At 42.2% G+C, this 17,459-nt stretch overlaps 1 protein-coding gene across 6 annotated transcripts; it reads right to left on the bottom strand.

Annotated features, from left to right (window-relative positions):
* Positions 1 to 722: 722 nt before the first annotated feature.
* Positions 723 to 15,481, bottom strand: DCAF4 (DDB1 and CUL4 associated factor 4). 6 transcript variants are annotated; one of them, XM_075151989.1, is made up of 14 exons: positions 15,378 to 15,481; positions 14,473 to 14,588; positions 12,733 to 12,830; positions 10,826 to 10,983; positions 9,248 to 9,330; positions 8,482 to 8,584; positions 7,340 to 7,483; positions 6,607 to 6,656; positions 5,233 to 5,312; positions 3,514 to 3,609; positions 3,305 to 3,402; positions 2,427 to 2,603; positions 2,088 to 2,202; positions 723 to 1,124 (listed from the first exon to the last, which is right to left on the bottom strand). In XM_075151989.1, exons 2-14 carry the CDS (start codon positions 14,580 to 14,582, stop codon positions 931 to 933), a joined length of 1,506 nt encoding a protein of 501 aa, XP_075008090.1. In that variant the 5' UTR covers positions 14,583 to 14,588; positions 15,378 to 15,481; the 3' UTR covers positions 723 to 930. The 6 variants fall into 6 exon arrangements, with proteins under 6 accessions (XP_075008090.1, XP_075008092.1, XP_075008091.1 ...); XM_075151991.1 differs by lacking the exon at positions 15,378 to 15,481 and adding an exon at positions 15,259 to 15,371 and having other exon boundaries at positions 14,473 to 14,584; XM_075151990.1 differs by lacking the exon at positions 15,378 to 15,481 and adding an exon at positions 14,742 to 15,239.
* Between the last annotated feature and the right edge of the window lie 1,978 nt (positions 15,482 to 17,459).

Genomic DNA, 17,459 nt, shown 5'->3' with positions numbered 1-17,459 from the left:
GCTCCTGAAGTGTCATCCAATTACCATGACCTACAACTTCACAGCTGAGGGCCCAGTTGTACCTCTGTATGCAAAAGCACAGGTGATCTCATATCCCAGAGGATGTGATCTGTCCAGGCTGGGCTTGTCTCCTGCTACAGCTGCATAAGCAAGCCTGCCATTCCAGACCGCTGACCGAACTCCAAGTCAGGGGTGTGGACTTGGTTAGGAAACGCTATGATAAATTAACAGGGACATTCAGCCTGGCTGCTGGACAAGGAAAGGGGCTTTGTTCTGCACATGCTGCCTTTTAAAGGGAACGGTGGCAGGGCAGTGGCATGCTACCGTCATCTGAAAAGGACAAAGTTTAGCATGGCCCAGCTCAAAGGGCTGACAATGTGAGTGGGGAAACAGCTATTCCTTGGACTGCTTCCAACCACAGATGTATAGAGACGGTTGATGCAGGGACCCAGACCAAAGCTACTCCAGACAAAGCCCCAGAACACCTACAGTGTCAGCTTCTCAACACCAGCTACTTCACTCTGCTAATCCATCTGTTGCACCAGCCTACTTGCTAATGTAGACGTAACCACAGCTAAGTTGTTAAATGACCAAAGTAGGATTAAGTTAGAGCAGCCTTTTGACAGCAAACTCAGCTAGCATGAGTCAAGCCCTTACTGTGTGCTACCAGCTTTTCAAAGCTTATAGCTAGATTTCGAAGAGTCTGAATATTGCCCAAGAAGTTAATCAGCATTCAGCTTTTATTTACAAGATGTCTGAGATGTACACAGCAAGATTCGCTGAACCTGCTGAAGGAGGTTCAGAATTTCATGGGTAAAGCAGATGCAACAGCAGCACATAGTGACTCAACAGTGTGGTGACTGGTGCAAAAGTTTTGAAATCATGTATAGGCTGGCAGCTTTGTAGACCAGGTCTGAGGAGAATATTGTGTCAGTTATAGGAGAAGTGGTAGAGATCCTGTTTGACAGCCATGAGTAAGCCAGGAACTCCTCGGCTACCCCCAAGTCTTGAAGAAAACACCACACTGGGAATGGCATCTTTGGAGGATGGGTGGGGAGAAGGGATGGTTCTAAGCAGATGGGCATCTTGGAGACTCCAAATTCTGGTGTAGCAATCCTGACCAACTGGAAAGGAAAGGACACCAGAATTCAACATCACACAAAAAATACTTTACATGGCTCTGCAAGATTAACATCACAGAAGCGGAAGCTCTATGGGGAAAAAACCCTGACCATTTCTATGCATACCAGTGGCAAAGTGCTCAATACTTTAAGAAACAGAAATTCTACAGTGAATACTGCAAAAGTGGGAAAAACGTGCGTTTCCTATTAGGCAGTAAAAGGTATGATAAATCAGTATTTAGAGTGCTTTCCTCATTTTCAAGCTCCTAAGCCAAAAAGGGGAGAAAAACCTCACTGTCAAATTAACAAGAATTCTTCTCATTATTCTGTCACTTACTGACAAATCCAAGGAGAGGAGGTCGCTATGTTTACAGTGACATTGTGAAATTTGGCTATACTTTGCTTCATTTATTGCTAGCTTTCCTCCCCCGACCCCAAATAAAATAATAAAAAAAAAACCCCTCAGACTGTAGCCGAGTATATTCAAAGTGAATCCGAGCGGTATAGACAGTTTACAAGGAGTTATGCTTACATGCCAACGCTTCAGTCCATCAGCAGACTACCCACTTAAGCACCAAATCACCATATACACCATCTTTAGTCTCTATATAAAATTCTCACCAAGTCTCCTGTTTACACATTGTTTCCCTGAATTTCAAAATCAAATGTTTTCTGCTCTACTCGAGATGCACTGTGGAAAGGATAATGGGACTTTTGCCAGGACACAGCAGATAGAGCTGTTAAGCGCTACACAGGAGTGAGGAGTGATAACAGTAGGTGTGCATCCTTAACATTCTTTCTTAATTTTCATCGTATATTACAGTATGTCTAATGCTAAATTTCTTCTGCATTTTAAAGAATTAACAGCTTTACAACTTCCAACAGCTGTAGCTAAGAAACGCTCCTCAGGCATAAGAAAATTACTGCCATGCACTCTACAAGTAGAGGGGAAAAAAGTCAACCCACCTGCTGTAAGAAGTCCTTCCTCCTCATTTACGTGCAAAGGTAGAATAGCATATTCATTGTGATGACCTTCGTACTGTTTCACACACTTTGCTGTTCTCAGATCCCACAGTTTTATCTGCAAGTTGAAGTAATTGTTTGAAAGAGGATATATTAACAAGGCAGAGAGTACTTGATGGTTGATAAATAAGTGAATCTGGAAGAGGACCATATATGGGACTACCACCCAGTTCCATACTACCGCCCCAAAGAACAGGCATCCGCCCGCCGGAGTGGGATAAGCACCTGTCAATGCCCAGATACTAAAAGGAACCTAATACCCTAAACACCACAAAACCGTACCTTTCCAGCCATATCTGCTGCCATAAGATAATGTTCAGCCTCAAGAAGGCGAATAGATGTAACTGCTGAGTCATGGAAGAGACGAATTGCTTTCCAGCTCTGGCCCTTTCGGTTGCGTTGACGCACATCAATGCTGAAAATCTCACCTGAACGGCAGCCATTGTACAGCATGGGGGTCTGGAAGAATCCAAGAGAAAGAAGCGTACTGTGTAACATCTGAAAGGATCTTACAAGTTATACAGACAGAAGCTATGTCAAGCTTTTGAGCTCGCTGGTGCAGTTGTCAAATTATTTTATTAACATGGATATTAAGAACCAGAATTTTTATTACACACTGCAACATTTTTCATCAGCCAACTCATTAGTTCCATTCAAACCTCAGCTATTTACTTTAAAAGTTCAGCTAGGTAAGTAGAAACTTTAGTCTAACGTAACAGCAAAACAGGAACTGGAATTCTCATATTCTGATTTTACTCTTCTTCACTAAATCTTTGTGAACAAGTCCATTAGTATTTTATAGAAGTTTTCTTCTGCTTGATGAAGACAATACACTGAGTGTTGAGGTCATTTGCAAAAAACAAAACAATTTTACAACGCGTTATTACTGTGCTCTTTGTACTTCCTTCATTTCCTTTTTACCTCTGTACAATTAACAAAAATTACCCCTGTTGCCAGAATTTGAAACCAGTTAATCTTTCTGTGGCTACTCAATTATGTGCAAGCATCAGACCACAGCAGCTCTGTTGTGGAACAGCTATCCAACAGTAATTGTAATCACAACCTTACGTACAGCGTCATGAGTCCCACCACAAAGAGAACACAAAGCCCACCAATGCAGCAGTGCTCTGAAAAAGCGAAGGGTGTATGGTCCTTTTTACCTGTGTGGCAAACTGTTGTGCTAATACATCGCTACTGGTTCCAAATGTCTGTCGATGCCCTGTCACTACATTGGTCACAAGAACTCGTCGTGTCAGGCCTAAGGAAGACAGATTATGTTTGTTTAGCTGTAATTTGGGTAGCAGCTGGGAGATTAATGCAAGAAGTCTTTCTCACTGAGACAGATGGGGTTCCTAGCCTTGCAGATCACCTGTGCTGAAGCAGTTGTCTGCTTGGGGATTCAGGCACCAAGCACAGGACCAGGCAGTGGATATCTTGAAGCTGCACAGCATTCCAGGTCGATCTCCTAGGAGAGACAAGCAACACATGAAGCATCCGTAAAATGTGAGGTAGTTCAGAAAGCTTCTCCGGATTTCCATACTTCTTTCAACTTTTCAATCTGAAGCAGAGAAAATGTTACCCAGCTAGTGTCCCTGTGCTACTCAAGAGACAGAAAACAAAAGTGGGACTTCATGACTGTAAGCTAAAGACTTATAGTCTATATAGATTAGATGATTGTGAGAGATTCTGAAATCTCTCAGAGGGCTGATCATGGCAGGAAAGAGAAAAATAACACTTGCTTTACAGCACTAAGCCAGCCATTTTTTTAAAGATAAGTGGGCTAGAAACACAAAACATTTACTTTATAAGCTATAGATTAGCCAAAGCCTAACCTGTAAGTTCTTGGCCTGCCTACTAAAAAAAAAAAAAAAAAAAGGTTTGAGTAAGTAACAATATCCTAGATTTGACCCCTACTCACATAGCTCCTGCACAAAGTCTACTAATTGACATAAATTTTAAGTCCTCAGTTTTCACTTCCTTCATGGCACATCCACCGTGATCATACATATGTCGGGCAGCCCAGGTGAAATGTCTAAAACATGGTTTTAGACAGGTTAAGTTCTACTTTGCTCCCAGCATCTACTTAGCAAGGTTCCCTCAAACCAACAATTTAGCAGAGTGAAATAAGCCAAGAAACTTGGAAATACCTAAAACAGTCAATAGGAAATACTAGACAGGAGGACCTTGGTGGAACTCAGGGCATCTGATTATGGTGAAGGGCTTAAAATGTTCTAGAAAGCATTTGGGCATGCTGGCCTAGCAGCCATCCATCTTCAGTGACTCTTCAAGTTCATGCTAACGCTACGCATTTTTTTTTTTAATGGCTGCATAAATAGCATGACATTAAAATTTTAAAATAGGTCCATAACTCTTATCTATCACAGACTTCCTCTGTATAACCTTAACTGATCACGTCTGAATGGAAACCAGGATAGTGGACTGTACTGTGTGGCCTGAAGAAGCATCTGACATCTATCAATAAAGTCCAATTAATAAAGTCCTGCCCCCAAGAACTTTGAACAAACAAATAAAGATACAGCTACAGCCATCAGACTTAAGACATAGGATTCTCTAAATCAATCAAGCTTACACACAAGTGAGCATGAGCTTGTACAAGGAGCTATGGGCTGAGACATTTACCAGCCTTCCACCTTTGATTAAGCCACTGAGCATACTTGAGAGCTACTATGAGAAGGGATTCTGCAATGATTCTAGAGAGTCTATAAGGAAATTTGAGTACTTCTTGTGTGCAGCTTCTGAGTATCAGTTACAGGCCAAGCTACTCATGAAAAATCCCAAACGTTTACAAGTGAGGTGTTCTTCTGCCACAGTCAAGTACTACGTCATCAGCAGTTAAAAATAAACTAGTGCTTTGAATACTGCTTGTTAATTAATTCTTAAGGTAAGAATTTATCTTTTCTTTTATCTGTTCACTTCTTAAGCCGTTTCAGACTTTCAAGTTTTACAAGAATACAACAGTCTCACCAGCTACTGAAGAAAAGTGCGGAAATAATCTTTCCTTTGTGCCCTTTTCATACGGTAACTGCTATCGAAAATTGGAGGAAAAAACCCAACAAAAACACCCTACCTGGGTTAGTGCTGCTGAACAATGATGCTGGAAGCAGACTGGCACAGCCTGGTGTTTCTGCAATTCCCATGAGACACAGCTTGCTGAAGTGAGTTAAGGAAAACAAAGATTTCTCCCCAGAATGGAACAGGCTGCCTCATATTTATAGCTGGGAAAAGCAAGATGTTCCGATACAGCCACAGCTCACAATACTTTCCCTTTGAGACCTTTAATGTGCCTTACAGTTTACAATTACGTCTTGACTCTTCATTTCTTTCACAGGAAAGAGCTAGAAAGAACTCCCATTCTTGCTTGTGTATTTTCACTACAGAAAGACAAGATAAGAGGAATACTAAGGCATCTGTCTAGTGATGGGAAAAAACCGCATGGTCTATACGGATCATTCTTCTCACCTTTACATGCTGATGACACTGCATTAATATAGATCTGTTTTTCATGGAGATAAGTTGGAAAAAGGGGAGCACACATTGGGGAGGCAAGGAAGACTCACTTTAGATTACATTAAAATACTTTCTAAAGATTATACCAGGTATAAATAGGATTTGAAAGCTGCATTTCAAGTTCAGTGGGGTAAATCTGTGACCTGACTAGAGGAAAGCAAGAAATAACCAAAACAAACAATCCCCAATTCGTAACCAGCTGTGAGAAAGCCTGATGAACTCCTGCCACCTTCTGGATCAGTCCTGAATCGCTTGGCTTTTCCCATAAGCCATTACATACATTTCTGTATAATTTTCTCTCTTTTGGCACTTTACTGGCACATCCATTGCCTGCCATCTCCCACGTTAAAATCCCCTTTTCTTCCTCTCTTCTGGATCCTGCATTGTCCATTACTGCTTCCCCTACTATACCATCAACCTTCCTCTTCTTCTGAGACAGATCTGCAGAACATGCTCTGAAACTTGCAGAGCATGATGCCAACGAATTGCTTCCATTCTCCTCTCGCCCCAACTAATATGATGATGGTTTTCCAACAGAAACAAACCAACCCACTTTCAAAGAGGACCACTTAAAAGAGAAAGTTAGTTGCCTTAACCCTCTTCTCTTGCTCTTTTGCCCCAGGCAGTTTCTAAACATCAGATAATTTTGGATATGGCAGCTACACTATTAATGAAGTGGGAAGTCTCCAGGGCAGGAAACATGGTCTTTCACCTACTATTACACTGGAACAACTCTACATATGTCTATAACAGAACCATACATCTGTTTCACTAGCTCCAACATCTTTCAATTTTTATAAGCTTTCTCTGTTTCCAGAAAACTTAATTTCTGGGGCAACTACATGAAATGTCTTCCTGTAAGTTAGTTATTCTGTGCAGCATGATGAAGACTTGTGAAAGCTGAACTGAAATTTTGCTTTTTTAAAAAGGATATAAAACGTGAGAATCTGGATGAGTCAATGATGCCCAGCACACAGAATTCACCTTCAGACACAAGAAGACATACTATTTTTGTGATCTCTTATTCAATTCATGAAAGGGTATTTCCATGCAAAGACGACATAAAACTCTGCTGGGCACACCTGCTTAGCCCACTAAATAGCCCAGTAATGGGTTACGAGCATTTTAGCTTCATACTCCTCTTAAATGTAGATGACCGAGCAGCATTGAGAAGTCTGTTCAAACACTGACTGAGGCACCAAGCACATCCTATTATTTAAGGGATCATCCTTAAAAGAATCTGAGCATGAAGAGATTATGAAAGCCTGTTATAAATATTCTTCATGTTCAAGGATAAACACATTTTCCCAAAATTATTTTTAAGAAAGAAGCATTCAAGTCTTAGTAATTTCTGGCCCTCAACATCAGTTTTGTCAGCTATGGCCAAGTGCAACTCCGAAGTAAGCACTATCCTTGGAAGACGGTACTTCTACATAGTCTTCCGTTCCAATTGTAGCATAACGTTCCTGAGAAGTCACACTGGTACTGAGGACTTTCAGAGACAAGTTTACTGTGATCGTGCATTTATCCAAGCTTCACATTGCTAGATTCTGCCATTCTCTCCTCCTAACCCCCTCCCCAACCCTCATGCAGTTCCACCTCTGCCTCCCAAGGAACAGCGTTCTAAGAATGCAATAACTGAAGAAAGCAGGAACAGAACACAGTACTTTGCGGTTTGTGAAGTAGAGGTTGTCATACATCTCCACAGTGAGAGACTCCTTCCCCAAACCACTGAGGTTGATGATACCATATTTACATCCTCCATGCTCTACATCGTTCACGGTGAATATCCGTTCACAAGCAACATCTGCCTGTAAAATAAAAACTTACTGGTCACACTTACTGGAAACCTGCAGGAAAAAACAGCTTGAGGGAGTTGCATTAGGTCTAAAATGAAACAACACATTAATTCTGATCCCTTTAACACCATCTGCTTTCCATTCATCTCTAAAAACAGTGGCCATCCTTTTTATATGCATGCACAGAAAAAACATGAGTAAGAAAAGGATTTGGATCTCGCGTAACAAAGACTCTTTCCAATTATATCAGTTCTAGACACTTACTCTGGCTGATTAGTAAGCACAGACTGGTATTGGCAGAGGACTCAAAACAAAAATTTACATCTTATCAAAAGTGAACGTGGAATTCTCCTGCTGTTGAATCACAGCAAAAAGGCTGATGCTACATTTCAACTTTTCTTTTATGACACTAAGTTTCTGACTCCCTTCTGGCTTCAGCTACCTGTGCAGTGCTCTGTTTACAAGGCCAGGAGCTGGTCCTGGAGAGCTTCCTACATAGACTATGGAAGATATTTGCTCCAGACACCTCTCCTGCATGTGCAGTACCATCAAAACCAGTAGAAACTGCCTTCAGATCATGAGATGCAATATGATTACTGAGGTTTACATAGACTCTCTGGACCACAGACTTTGCTGCTCCCCAAATTCTTCTCTCCCATTTTCTTCTTCTTTCTCTTAATCCTCTCCACTCCTCCCTGCCCCACACTAATTATGCACTCAACTCCTGTTTACTTCCAAGAGAACATGTTGATCAGCTTCAAAAAAACCAAACCAAACAAACCCCATACCACTTTCATATCCAACCTTTTCATCATTTTCCTTTCTAGGAAAGGAACAGCCTCCTCCTATCTGTTTAAAATTACCGACCACAGATTTTGAGAACTGACACAACAGGAATAATGCACCTTTGAAAGAAAAATTTGACCTATGGGATTTGATTACAAGATCCTGAATTTTCACTGAAGATGGGCTCTCTTTATCCTAAAGACTTAACAGTTCTCATAACATACCACAATTATTTTAAAATTGTTGGTTCCAGCAACTGAGGAATCCGGACTGTGAATTTCTATCTTCCTCCTCTGCATACAGTTCACTTTTAGTTCATGGACCAGCCTGTAAAAGAAGGGGGAGAGGGCAGGGGGAGAAGAGAGAAGAATTCACAAAAGCCTGGGTTTAATGCCAATGAAAATAATTCTGGATAGGATACCCATAACTGCTTCTCAATCACAGAAGATAAAAATGCCTGAACAACTAGCATGCTGCAATTTCACTTACATAACCCATGAACATGTGCATCTTTCACATTCATGGAATTTCATCCCGTTATTTTGAAGCCCAGCACATCTTCAGTAGCAGAAACAACAGCATAGCAAGTGAGTAACTTGCCTTCTGCACTGTTACTGAATCTGAGCATAGCTATTCTAATGGGCGGCAGGGGGAACGGTCATGTCAGTTGAAGAGCATTCATCCAAAGAAAAGCTGCACTGTATTCATAAAGCACAATGTGGCAAAACAGCATATATAGAAAAAAAAAAAGCTGAAGTTTTAAACTCCAGTTATCTGCATGGGAAACCTCTTCTTCACTTGAATTCTCATCACTTTAGTACTCTGATTATAAAAGAATATAACTATTTTTTTATTATAAGTAGTAAGTTCCTCTTCATCCTAAGTGGTACACTTAGTGGTACAATAAGAAATGCAGAAAATCTGATAGGAACTGTTGAACTAATAGCAGAACTTCGTATTGCAAACAGAAGACAAATCAAATCATTGTACCTGCAATAACTTGTGGGGCTGAGCAAACCCAGCTGCCGTTTCTGTAACAGCACAGATGAGTTCAGTCCAGCCCTTGTTGTTTTCTGGAAGAGAACATGAAAGTGTACTCAGGTATTTGCTTGTTTACAATTCAAGCATGGCTGTGTGTCTTAAATGTCTGGGATATTTAGGTAACTTTTTCCTCTAGCCTACATACATTAACATTTTCAGAATGCCTATAAAACACATCCCAGCACTATCTCCCCGGTCTACTACAGTAAGCAGACAAGAAAGAGACCAGAATATATTCCTGTGAGATGTGGGGTGCTTCTATAAATACAAAAACTGGAGGGGGGGGGGGAAAAAAAACCAAACCAAAGAACAACAGCCATTGGTTTTGCTTGACGTAATCAGCAGTACCACCTTGAGGTGTGAAGTCACCTTCTGGTTTCAATATAACACCTTAAATTCTTATTATACAGCAAAACTTTCTATCACATCAAGACTGCTACTAACTGTGCAGTCCTACTGCTGCACTAAACTACTTTTCCATTCATCATTTTTTAAAATTTCATGCAAACGCTTTCTGGGGAGACCAAAGGATAGAGTACTTCGCAGAGTTACGGAGTAAGAAATCTTTTTGATAATGCTCTGACAAAGCAAGTATTTAAAAGTCAAAATGTTCTTATCTGGGAGCCTAATTCAGATGTCTGATTCAATAGCCAGATTTTGAGAAGAGATGTATATCCACAGTTCCCATTAACAGTAACATGGCCAGCAGCTCTTTGGTATCTATGAAACCTAAACTGCTTATGGAAACACATAAACCAGCCCAAAAAAAAAAAAAAAAAAAAAAGCCAAAACCAAACCACCAGCAGCACTTTCACAGTACTTTCACAGAGGAGCTGAATAGCTGGTTGAAGTGAAAACTTCATTACCTAAGAAGAAAAATACTGCTCACTTCTTCCAAACGACAGTGCATGAGCTATGACTTGTGAAGTTATAAGACATGGCTTTCAGGTCATTATAAAATATCCTTATCAGGTATTTTACCCAGATTACCAATATGCAGCATCAGCATTAACTCTGCTGTAACACTTTATGATGAAAAGCATACAGGCTTTCCAGGCATAAACATAAGACCCCCCTTGATTTTACCTGTCCAAAAAAATTCTTCATGAAAAAGCTGTTTCCACAAAATATCATTAGTATTGTTTCTTCAAGGTCCAGGAATATGATCAATACATTTATAGAACATGCGGAAAACTTAAAATCAAGACCCCACTTTGCCAATTAAAGGCAGAGATTTGAAACCTGGCATCCAATGTCCTGACTTAAGTCTAACTGTTGGACAATCTGCAATTCTGAGCACAGTTCCTGTCTCTTTATGAGGTTTTTGTCTGTATGACTTGCTTTCATTCCTGTGTGGAACAGCCAAACAAAAGGCTTCAAGGACTATAAATTCTCGGCAAAAAGAAATTTTCATTTCTTCAGACAGCTTGGGAACTGTACCACAGTCAGAATTGAAAGGCTTTAGGTTATAATCTGTCCTGGGCCAGAGTACAATAAGGCCTAATTGCAATCTTTTTCAGAACGTACCTTCTTTTGTTTTTCTTCCTCTTCTAACAGTCTCAGTCTTTTGCATTCCATCGCCTTGTACTGAATGCTCTCCTTGGTGAGTGGGTTGTAGTTATTATGTCCAGGCAGTAGGCGAAAATAGCGATTCTTTTCTGAGTCATAGTAAAATCCCGGCAGTTCTTGAAAAGAAAAAAGGGGCAAAACCCAGGCAAAAATCAGATGGATAACTAAATTTCTTTATTGCTCTTTGACATCCCAGATCTTCATGGGAATGTCAGAGTCACGAGGCTCAAAGCTCTTGCACCCAGCAGGTCCCAAGCATGATATACAGACTAGGAACAGATGACAGCCACTTAAAGGAAAAAAAAAGATTATTTATAGTTTTCAAATGCAGTGCCGTCACACAGGTACAGAAGGGATGTCACAACTGACCAAGGTGAAATTCAGACAGATCAGAGAAGCAGAGAGGAAAGGTTTTGCTGCAGAACAAAAATCACCTGTCTTTATAAATCAATCATGAGGGGACACTCCTGGTTAAGAGACTAGGTAGGGCAGTCCCAATCAAACAAACAAAAAAACCCCATTGATAACAAAATATCTCCCAAACCAAAATAAAGTGATTCACTTCTCAGAACAAGCCACTTTTTCTTCAACACATGGGAGAGATTTAGATACAATCAAGAGTACATTTGGACAATACACAGAGGCTCCTTCCAAAGATGAACTGGGATGAGAGAAACATTCAATTTTTGCTTCACTGCCCAGGTAAATTCACAGAGGCAGACAGGCAAAATGCTTTGATAGATTCATAATGGTACGTTGTCTCAAGACAAGGGATTTTATTCAGAAGAGGTGAGTGTCAACATCTTAATTTCAAGAGTTTTTATTTAAACCTTTACTACTACCAGAAATTGCATTTGAAGTAACCTCTTTTTGCTGCTGCTTACAATTCAGCTCCTTGTCAGCATCTTTTAGGTTTCAGCTTAGTAACAAGTGACCAAGATTTATTCATGTCAACAAAAATACGAAGTTAGTGAATGAATCAGTAAGGATCATAAAAACACACTGCATTTAGTATACAGAATCTAATTACACAGCAATAAATGCTTTGCAGGATACATCTCCTAACATGCTCACAACCTCTTAAGCACAAAAGGGTGATATACAAAAAAGGTCTCTTTAAACTCTGACTTTGTCTGTTGTTAAGAGGTTAGAGAGTCAGTGGTGTTTCAGGACTCTCCTGTTGTGGAAAAATATATGTTCCCACAGGCTTAGCTTTTGCTAGGGTTGTTTAATGAGTCAGGAAACCAGAATGCAAACAGGACATCTTCCTCAATAGCATTGCTACTGCATCAAGTCTGGTTTCACCAGTCAACTCCCTGATAATCAAACATTTAGCCAGAGTATATTTCTTACAGACTACAAAACACACTGAAGGCATAAAGACAGATGATTTCCCCACCTCCCTAAGTGGTGGATCGTTGTGGTTTTAAAAGACTGAATAACTGGATGCAAGTTATGATTTTTTATATGCTCTCTTATTTCCTTTGCTTATTCAATATTTCTATTGCAAGATGTACTTCATAACATCTTCATCATATATGAGAAAAGAAACAAAGTTCATTTTCTTCCCAAAGCAAGATTTCCGGAGGGAGGAAGAGAATTCTGTTTTTTCAGTTTCTATCAGCTTGGCTAAGCACACAAGTTTTCAAACATGAGAAGCACTTGGGGGCCTGAAAGTGTACTTGGCCCTGCTGTCTAATCCTCACTTACTACATCTTTTTATATCACTTGATGTTACTTTTCTCTACAAACTTTACTGCTTATATCCTTCCATTAACACCATACTATTAATGCAGCTGTTACTACTTTTTTCATACAATCAGCATATAGACACTGATTTTTGACCTGTAAACATGGTCTCTTACCTGGTACTACAGAGTTCTGTGTTAAACTGCATGAAGAAGAACCTCCACTGCTGCTGGGGCCTGCATTCACTGGGGTCTGTGGTTCCTCCTGTTCTGGCCTAAAAAAATAGCACTGCCTTCAAGACAGGCTCACAATTGTCCTAGACATCCTTCCCACAAAGAATCTGGAAAGCAGCTTGTTATTGACATTAATGGAGTACAATTTTGCAGGGCTGTGATAAGTACACTGCGTATATCACCATACATTAAACTATGAAAATAAAACAGTAAAAATATTCAGCTTAAAAATCTCTCAATAACATTAGAGATACCAACATCTTAAAAGTCTTAATTACTTGCTAAAACATTAGAGGTGGCTGCTGATTCTGCAAGTGCCTTCAACTCTTTTCAGTGAAAGATTAATTCTGGGCTTTTTACCATATCCCCTGATTAAAAGAAAAGCCCACCCTTGAAAGCATGTAAGTCTTCACAGCATAAAGCAACAGACAGTGTGGGTAAAACACTGATGTCAGGTCAAAAATATTTTGCCATCCTCTTCATGACAAGAATTTAGTTGAGGAAGTTCAGAAACATGCGAAATAAACAAAAGTATAATGAAAACTCCAAGAAAAAAAAGTGTCTGCTTTTGTACTAAACATTGCAGTCAACAGGGTACCTGCAGCTTTCTTCTTTTTGAAGTAATTTAAATGGGCATATTTAGTACTGATAAGCAAAATTCTACTGGGATGTTTTCTGAATCATCAGTACAATCCTCACTTTTTAAGACAGGTCTTATTACACATCATCTTAAAAACTTTAGGCCAAGATGTTTCGCAAGAGTTGTAATTTATTGAAAACAAAACGACAAATTCTAGTTCTAATACCAGCTCTATTGCTGTTTGATTACACAACTTTGAAAATAAAGAACATAACCAAACTACAAGGGGAAAACCACCCCACACCAAACCCAAGCACTTCAATTTAAAGCTCTTTAATAAAATCCTTTTAATTCTATATTCACTGAATTAGGGCCCATTTGCATTCCTAACTTTTCTTACACAAATACAACTAATGGAGCAACTCATACATATGTGTATGTATCTCTTTCTCTAAAAATACATTTTAAAAAAATGCTTAGAGTATTAAAGCAAAGGATTGGCCTCTTTTATTCCTGCAAGAGGCACTTAGGAAACAACACAGGAAAGAGCCACAAAAATAGCACAAAACACAAGTTCTAAAGTTTAAAATGTACTTCCCTGAAAGAATCAGTTTTCAAGGCAGTGGATTTTTCCTGAGACCTTGTTTTAGTTTCCCCATCTGCTAGATGTGGTATTATTCCCATATTACTTAACATGCTTTTAAACTTTCAGGAAGATCTTTTAATGACAGTTTTTACACTAGTAGACACTGAGGCATAAAATAAATGGGCGGGTGGAATGAAGTACTTACAAACATTTTTCTTCCCTGAACTATCTTTGCATACCGATGAAGAGTTTATGGACAATCAGGCACACCTGAAAGGAGTAGCTCATGGAACCACATCTCAGTTTAAAATCAATATACAGTTTTGAACATGTGATAAATTTCCAGAAGTCAATGCAATTCCACTCCCACTAGGGATGACAGATACACCAGAAGTACTGTCCACTAGATTTTTAAATGGCAACCCTCCCAGTTCTAGATAGCCACCATTCTGCAAATTTAATTAGGCATAATATCTAATGGCTTAACCCATGCTAAGCACAAGCCGCATATACTTGCCTTTCAGTACAGTTATTGTGATTGGGTCTTCTGTACCGATGGGGATGGTAGCTGTGCTTGCGATTGCTCCATCCATGCTTTTCTTTGCCTCTCCAGTAATTTCTCTTCATTTCTACCTATAAACCAAAAAGTACTTCAATGCTGCTTGCCTGGAATGGTCCAACATACAAGACAGTCTCTTAACACAGCCTCTTTTCAACCAGTTTCAAATAGCTTCGCGGTCGCCTAAAGATCAAAACCAAGGAGGCACGTTGAAGAAAGTAATTTACTTTTAAAGAGGAACTCTTTCAAGTCCAAACAGCATCAGATCTTAAAGGAAAGAAAGACGAACAGCACCACCGGCCGTTTGAAGGGAGGCTGAAATAAGCACGGTACGGTGTCGACGACCTCCTGCATGGAGCACTAGTAAATATCCTCCTGCTAAGTTCTCCCGGGCGCAGGGCGGAGAAGTCCTACAGCCGAGCTGAAGCCGCCAGCTTTCCAGGGCAATACGCTTCCTCCCAAGCAGCGGGGCTCTCTCAACACGGGGACAAACCGAAGCGACCAACGGCGGCCTGCCCGCCCCCGCGGCGGGCCTGCCTGCCTGCCGCCCCGGGCCCAGGCACCGCGCTGCTCCCGCGGGGACTCGGCGGTACGAGCAGGCGGCCGGCGGCAGCCTGCCGGAGGGCGCCTCCCCCGCCACGGCAGCCAGGCCGGCCCGCGGGGCCGGCACCCCCAGCCACGGATCTGTAAGCGACCAGGCCCGCTGACCGCCTGCGCCTCGGGCGCCTCCTCACTCCCGCCGACTTCCCTGCTGAGCCGGGACCGGCTCCACGACTCGCCCCGCCGCGCTGAAGCTAAAAGCCCCTAAGGCAGAGGCACGACCGCGGCCATGCACCCCCCGCCGGCTCGCCCAGGCCGCTCACCGCCGCCGCCGTCCCCTGCGCCAGGCCTCGCCGCTTCCACCCTGCCGCCAAGGCTCCGCCCAAGCCCCGATGGGCGCGTCTGATTGGTCCTCATCCGCGCCTGCCGCTTGACGGACGGCTCACTTACTCTACAGCAGAAGGCCAAGCTGGCTCGTGCGCCCCACGGAAGGGCGGGGCCACAGCGGCGGTTGGGCGGGGGCGGGTCCCGGGCGGTGCGGGCGCTGCGGCTACCCGGGACGCTGTAGGCTGGGCGGGGCGGGGCCGGGCCGGGCCGTGTGGGCTGCGGTGGCCACGGGGTAGGGCGGCCGTGCGCTGCAAATAAAACTTGAATAGGGGAGCGTGAGGGTGTAGGGATGGAGTTTTTGGCAAAAAGGAGTCGTTTAGCGCGGTAGGGAGGCAACGCAGGGCAGAGAAGTGGAAGCCTTCAGGTGGCCGAGGGGCGGGAGCGCGTGGGGGTGCCTGAGGGGAGCTGCCGGTCAGCGCCTAGGGGCGTGTTTCTGTGTGAGGGGCAGCCTCGGGCCCCGCTGGCGTGAGGGGGGCGAACTGGCCAGGCCTCCGCTGCTGCTGGTCAGTGTGTGGGGCGCCGGGGGCTGTGAGAGAGGCGGGAGGTGCTGCTGGGGTGGGATTCCCGAGCAGAGCGGGTAGGCAGGCTCGGCGGTGGTGGGGGAGAGAGTGGGGAGGGTCAGTAGTTGAGCTCTGTTTCCTCCACGAATTGGGATTGAAGGCAGTGGCTTTGCAGGGCACGGTGGGGGAAGGAGGCAGAGATGTGTGTTGCTGAGGGATGGGGCCACTGAAGGGGTGCCACTGCTTCCTTCTCCGGGTCCCTAGTTGGTTAAAGGCCATCCTTTGCCTTTGGGGAGCTGGAAGCTGTTACAACCTCTCTAAATTTCTCAAGAATTTAGGGAAGAGAGTGGTGGCTCGAAAGTGACTGTCCCAGCTGAGGCCCCTTGGTGCTTAAATATTTTTTGAGTCTTCTACTGCTGGGCAACAAACAGTTAGATGGGTGATACTGAGGCGTTAGTACTGGGACAGCTTTGGGAAATAGGCAGCAAATGGACAAGGGGGAAGAAAAAACTCGGGGCTGCCGCAGTCAGTAGCAGGAAGAGCTCAGCACTCCTCAGTTGGTCAGCAAAAGCTGAAAGAACAACAAAAGGATGTAGTGGTAACTACCACCTCTTTGCAGTCATTGTAAGAAACCCCTTCTCTTTTTAATCTTGTACTAAAGGTGTCCTTAAGCTGGTTTTGTATAGCGGCCTTCCTCCTCCCCTTCCTGCTTATACAGTATCTAGGAGTTAATTACAACCAGTATTTATTCCTGTAATGGATGATGGAGGTTGCAGCAAAACATGAGCTATAGTTCACAAAAAATTGTGGAAATGCAGGGTTCTAGCCTTTTTCCTTCCAAAAAGTTAGGGATTTTTTGTCACTTTAATAATTTTAAATAAGAGAATACCTATACTGGGAAAATAGGCAATGGATTTTTACTTGCTCCTTTGAATGTTTAGACCTTGCACAAGTTTGCTATGGGTACTTGGCAGAAGAGTAATTTTGGGGAGATATTCTTTTATTCTGTTTCTCAGTTGGTCTGTGTTTTAAGTTCAAAATGCATAGTTAAAAATAGCCCAGGAAAGTACAGCTTTAAGGATATGAACAGCTGGAGAATTCACCTCCAGCTTGTGTAGTTTGTGAGCTCTATTTCTTTGCAGAAGAAGTGATTCAAGGCAGACCACCAGCATGGTTTAATTCTAAGGCATTTTTTGTTGATTAGGCCTGTTTCTCATAGTGGTTTAGTGATACTGATCTTTGGCTTCTACAAGATAATTTTAAACTGTAATACAATAACAGGAGAAGAGTAAAAGTGCCTATAGAAAGCTGCATCAGCAGCCCTTTCTGTGAACTGTTGTTAATACTGTCGCTAGTGTAGACTTGATTCAAAGTGATGGTTTATATGGTATTGGTACTTGATGACCTGTATGTAAATTTGATGCTGATACATCTATACAGGATTCTAGGCAATGTTTTTTTCCTGTTGTTTGCTGGCTTGCAGGTAGGAATTCAGAATGTTTAATGTTTTACAAGTAA

Source organism: Calonectris borealis, chromosome 5 (assembly GCF_964195595.1).
Source record: "Calonectris borealis chromosome 5, bCalBor7.hap1.2, whole genome shotgun sequence".
Classification (NCBI taxonomy): Eukaryota; Metazoa; Chordata; class Aves; order Procellariiformes; family Procellariidae; genus Calonectris; species Calonectris borealis.
The sequence above is the reverse complement of the archived record's forward strand: the minus strand, read 5'-3'. Positions and strand labels throughout refer to the sequence as shown.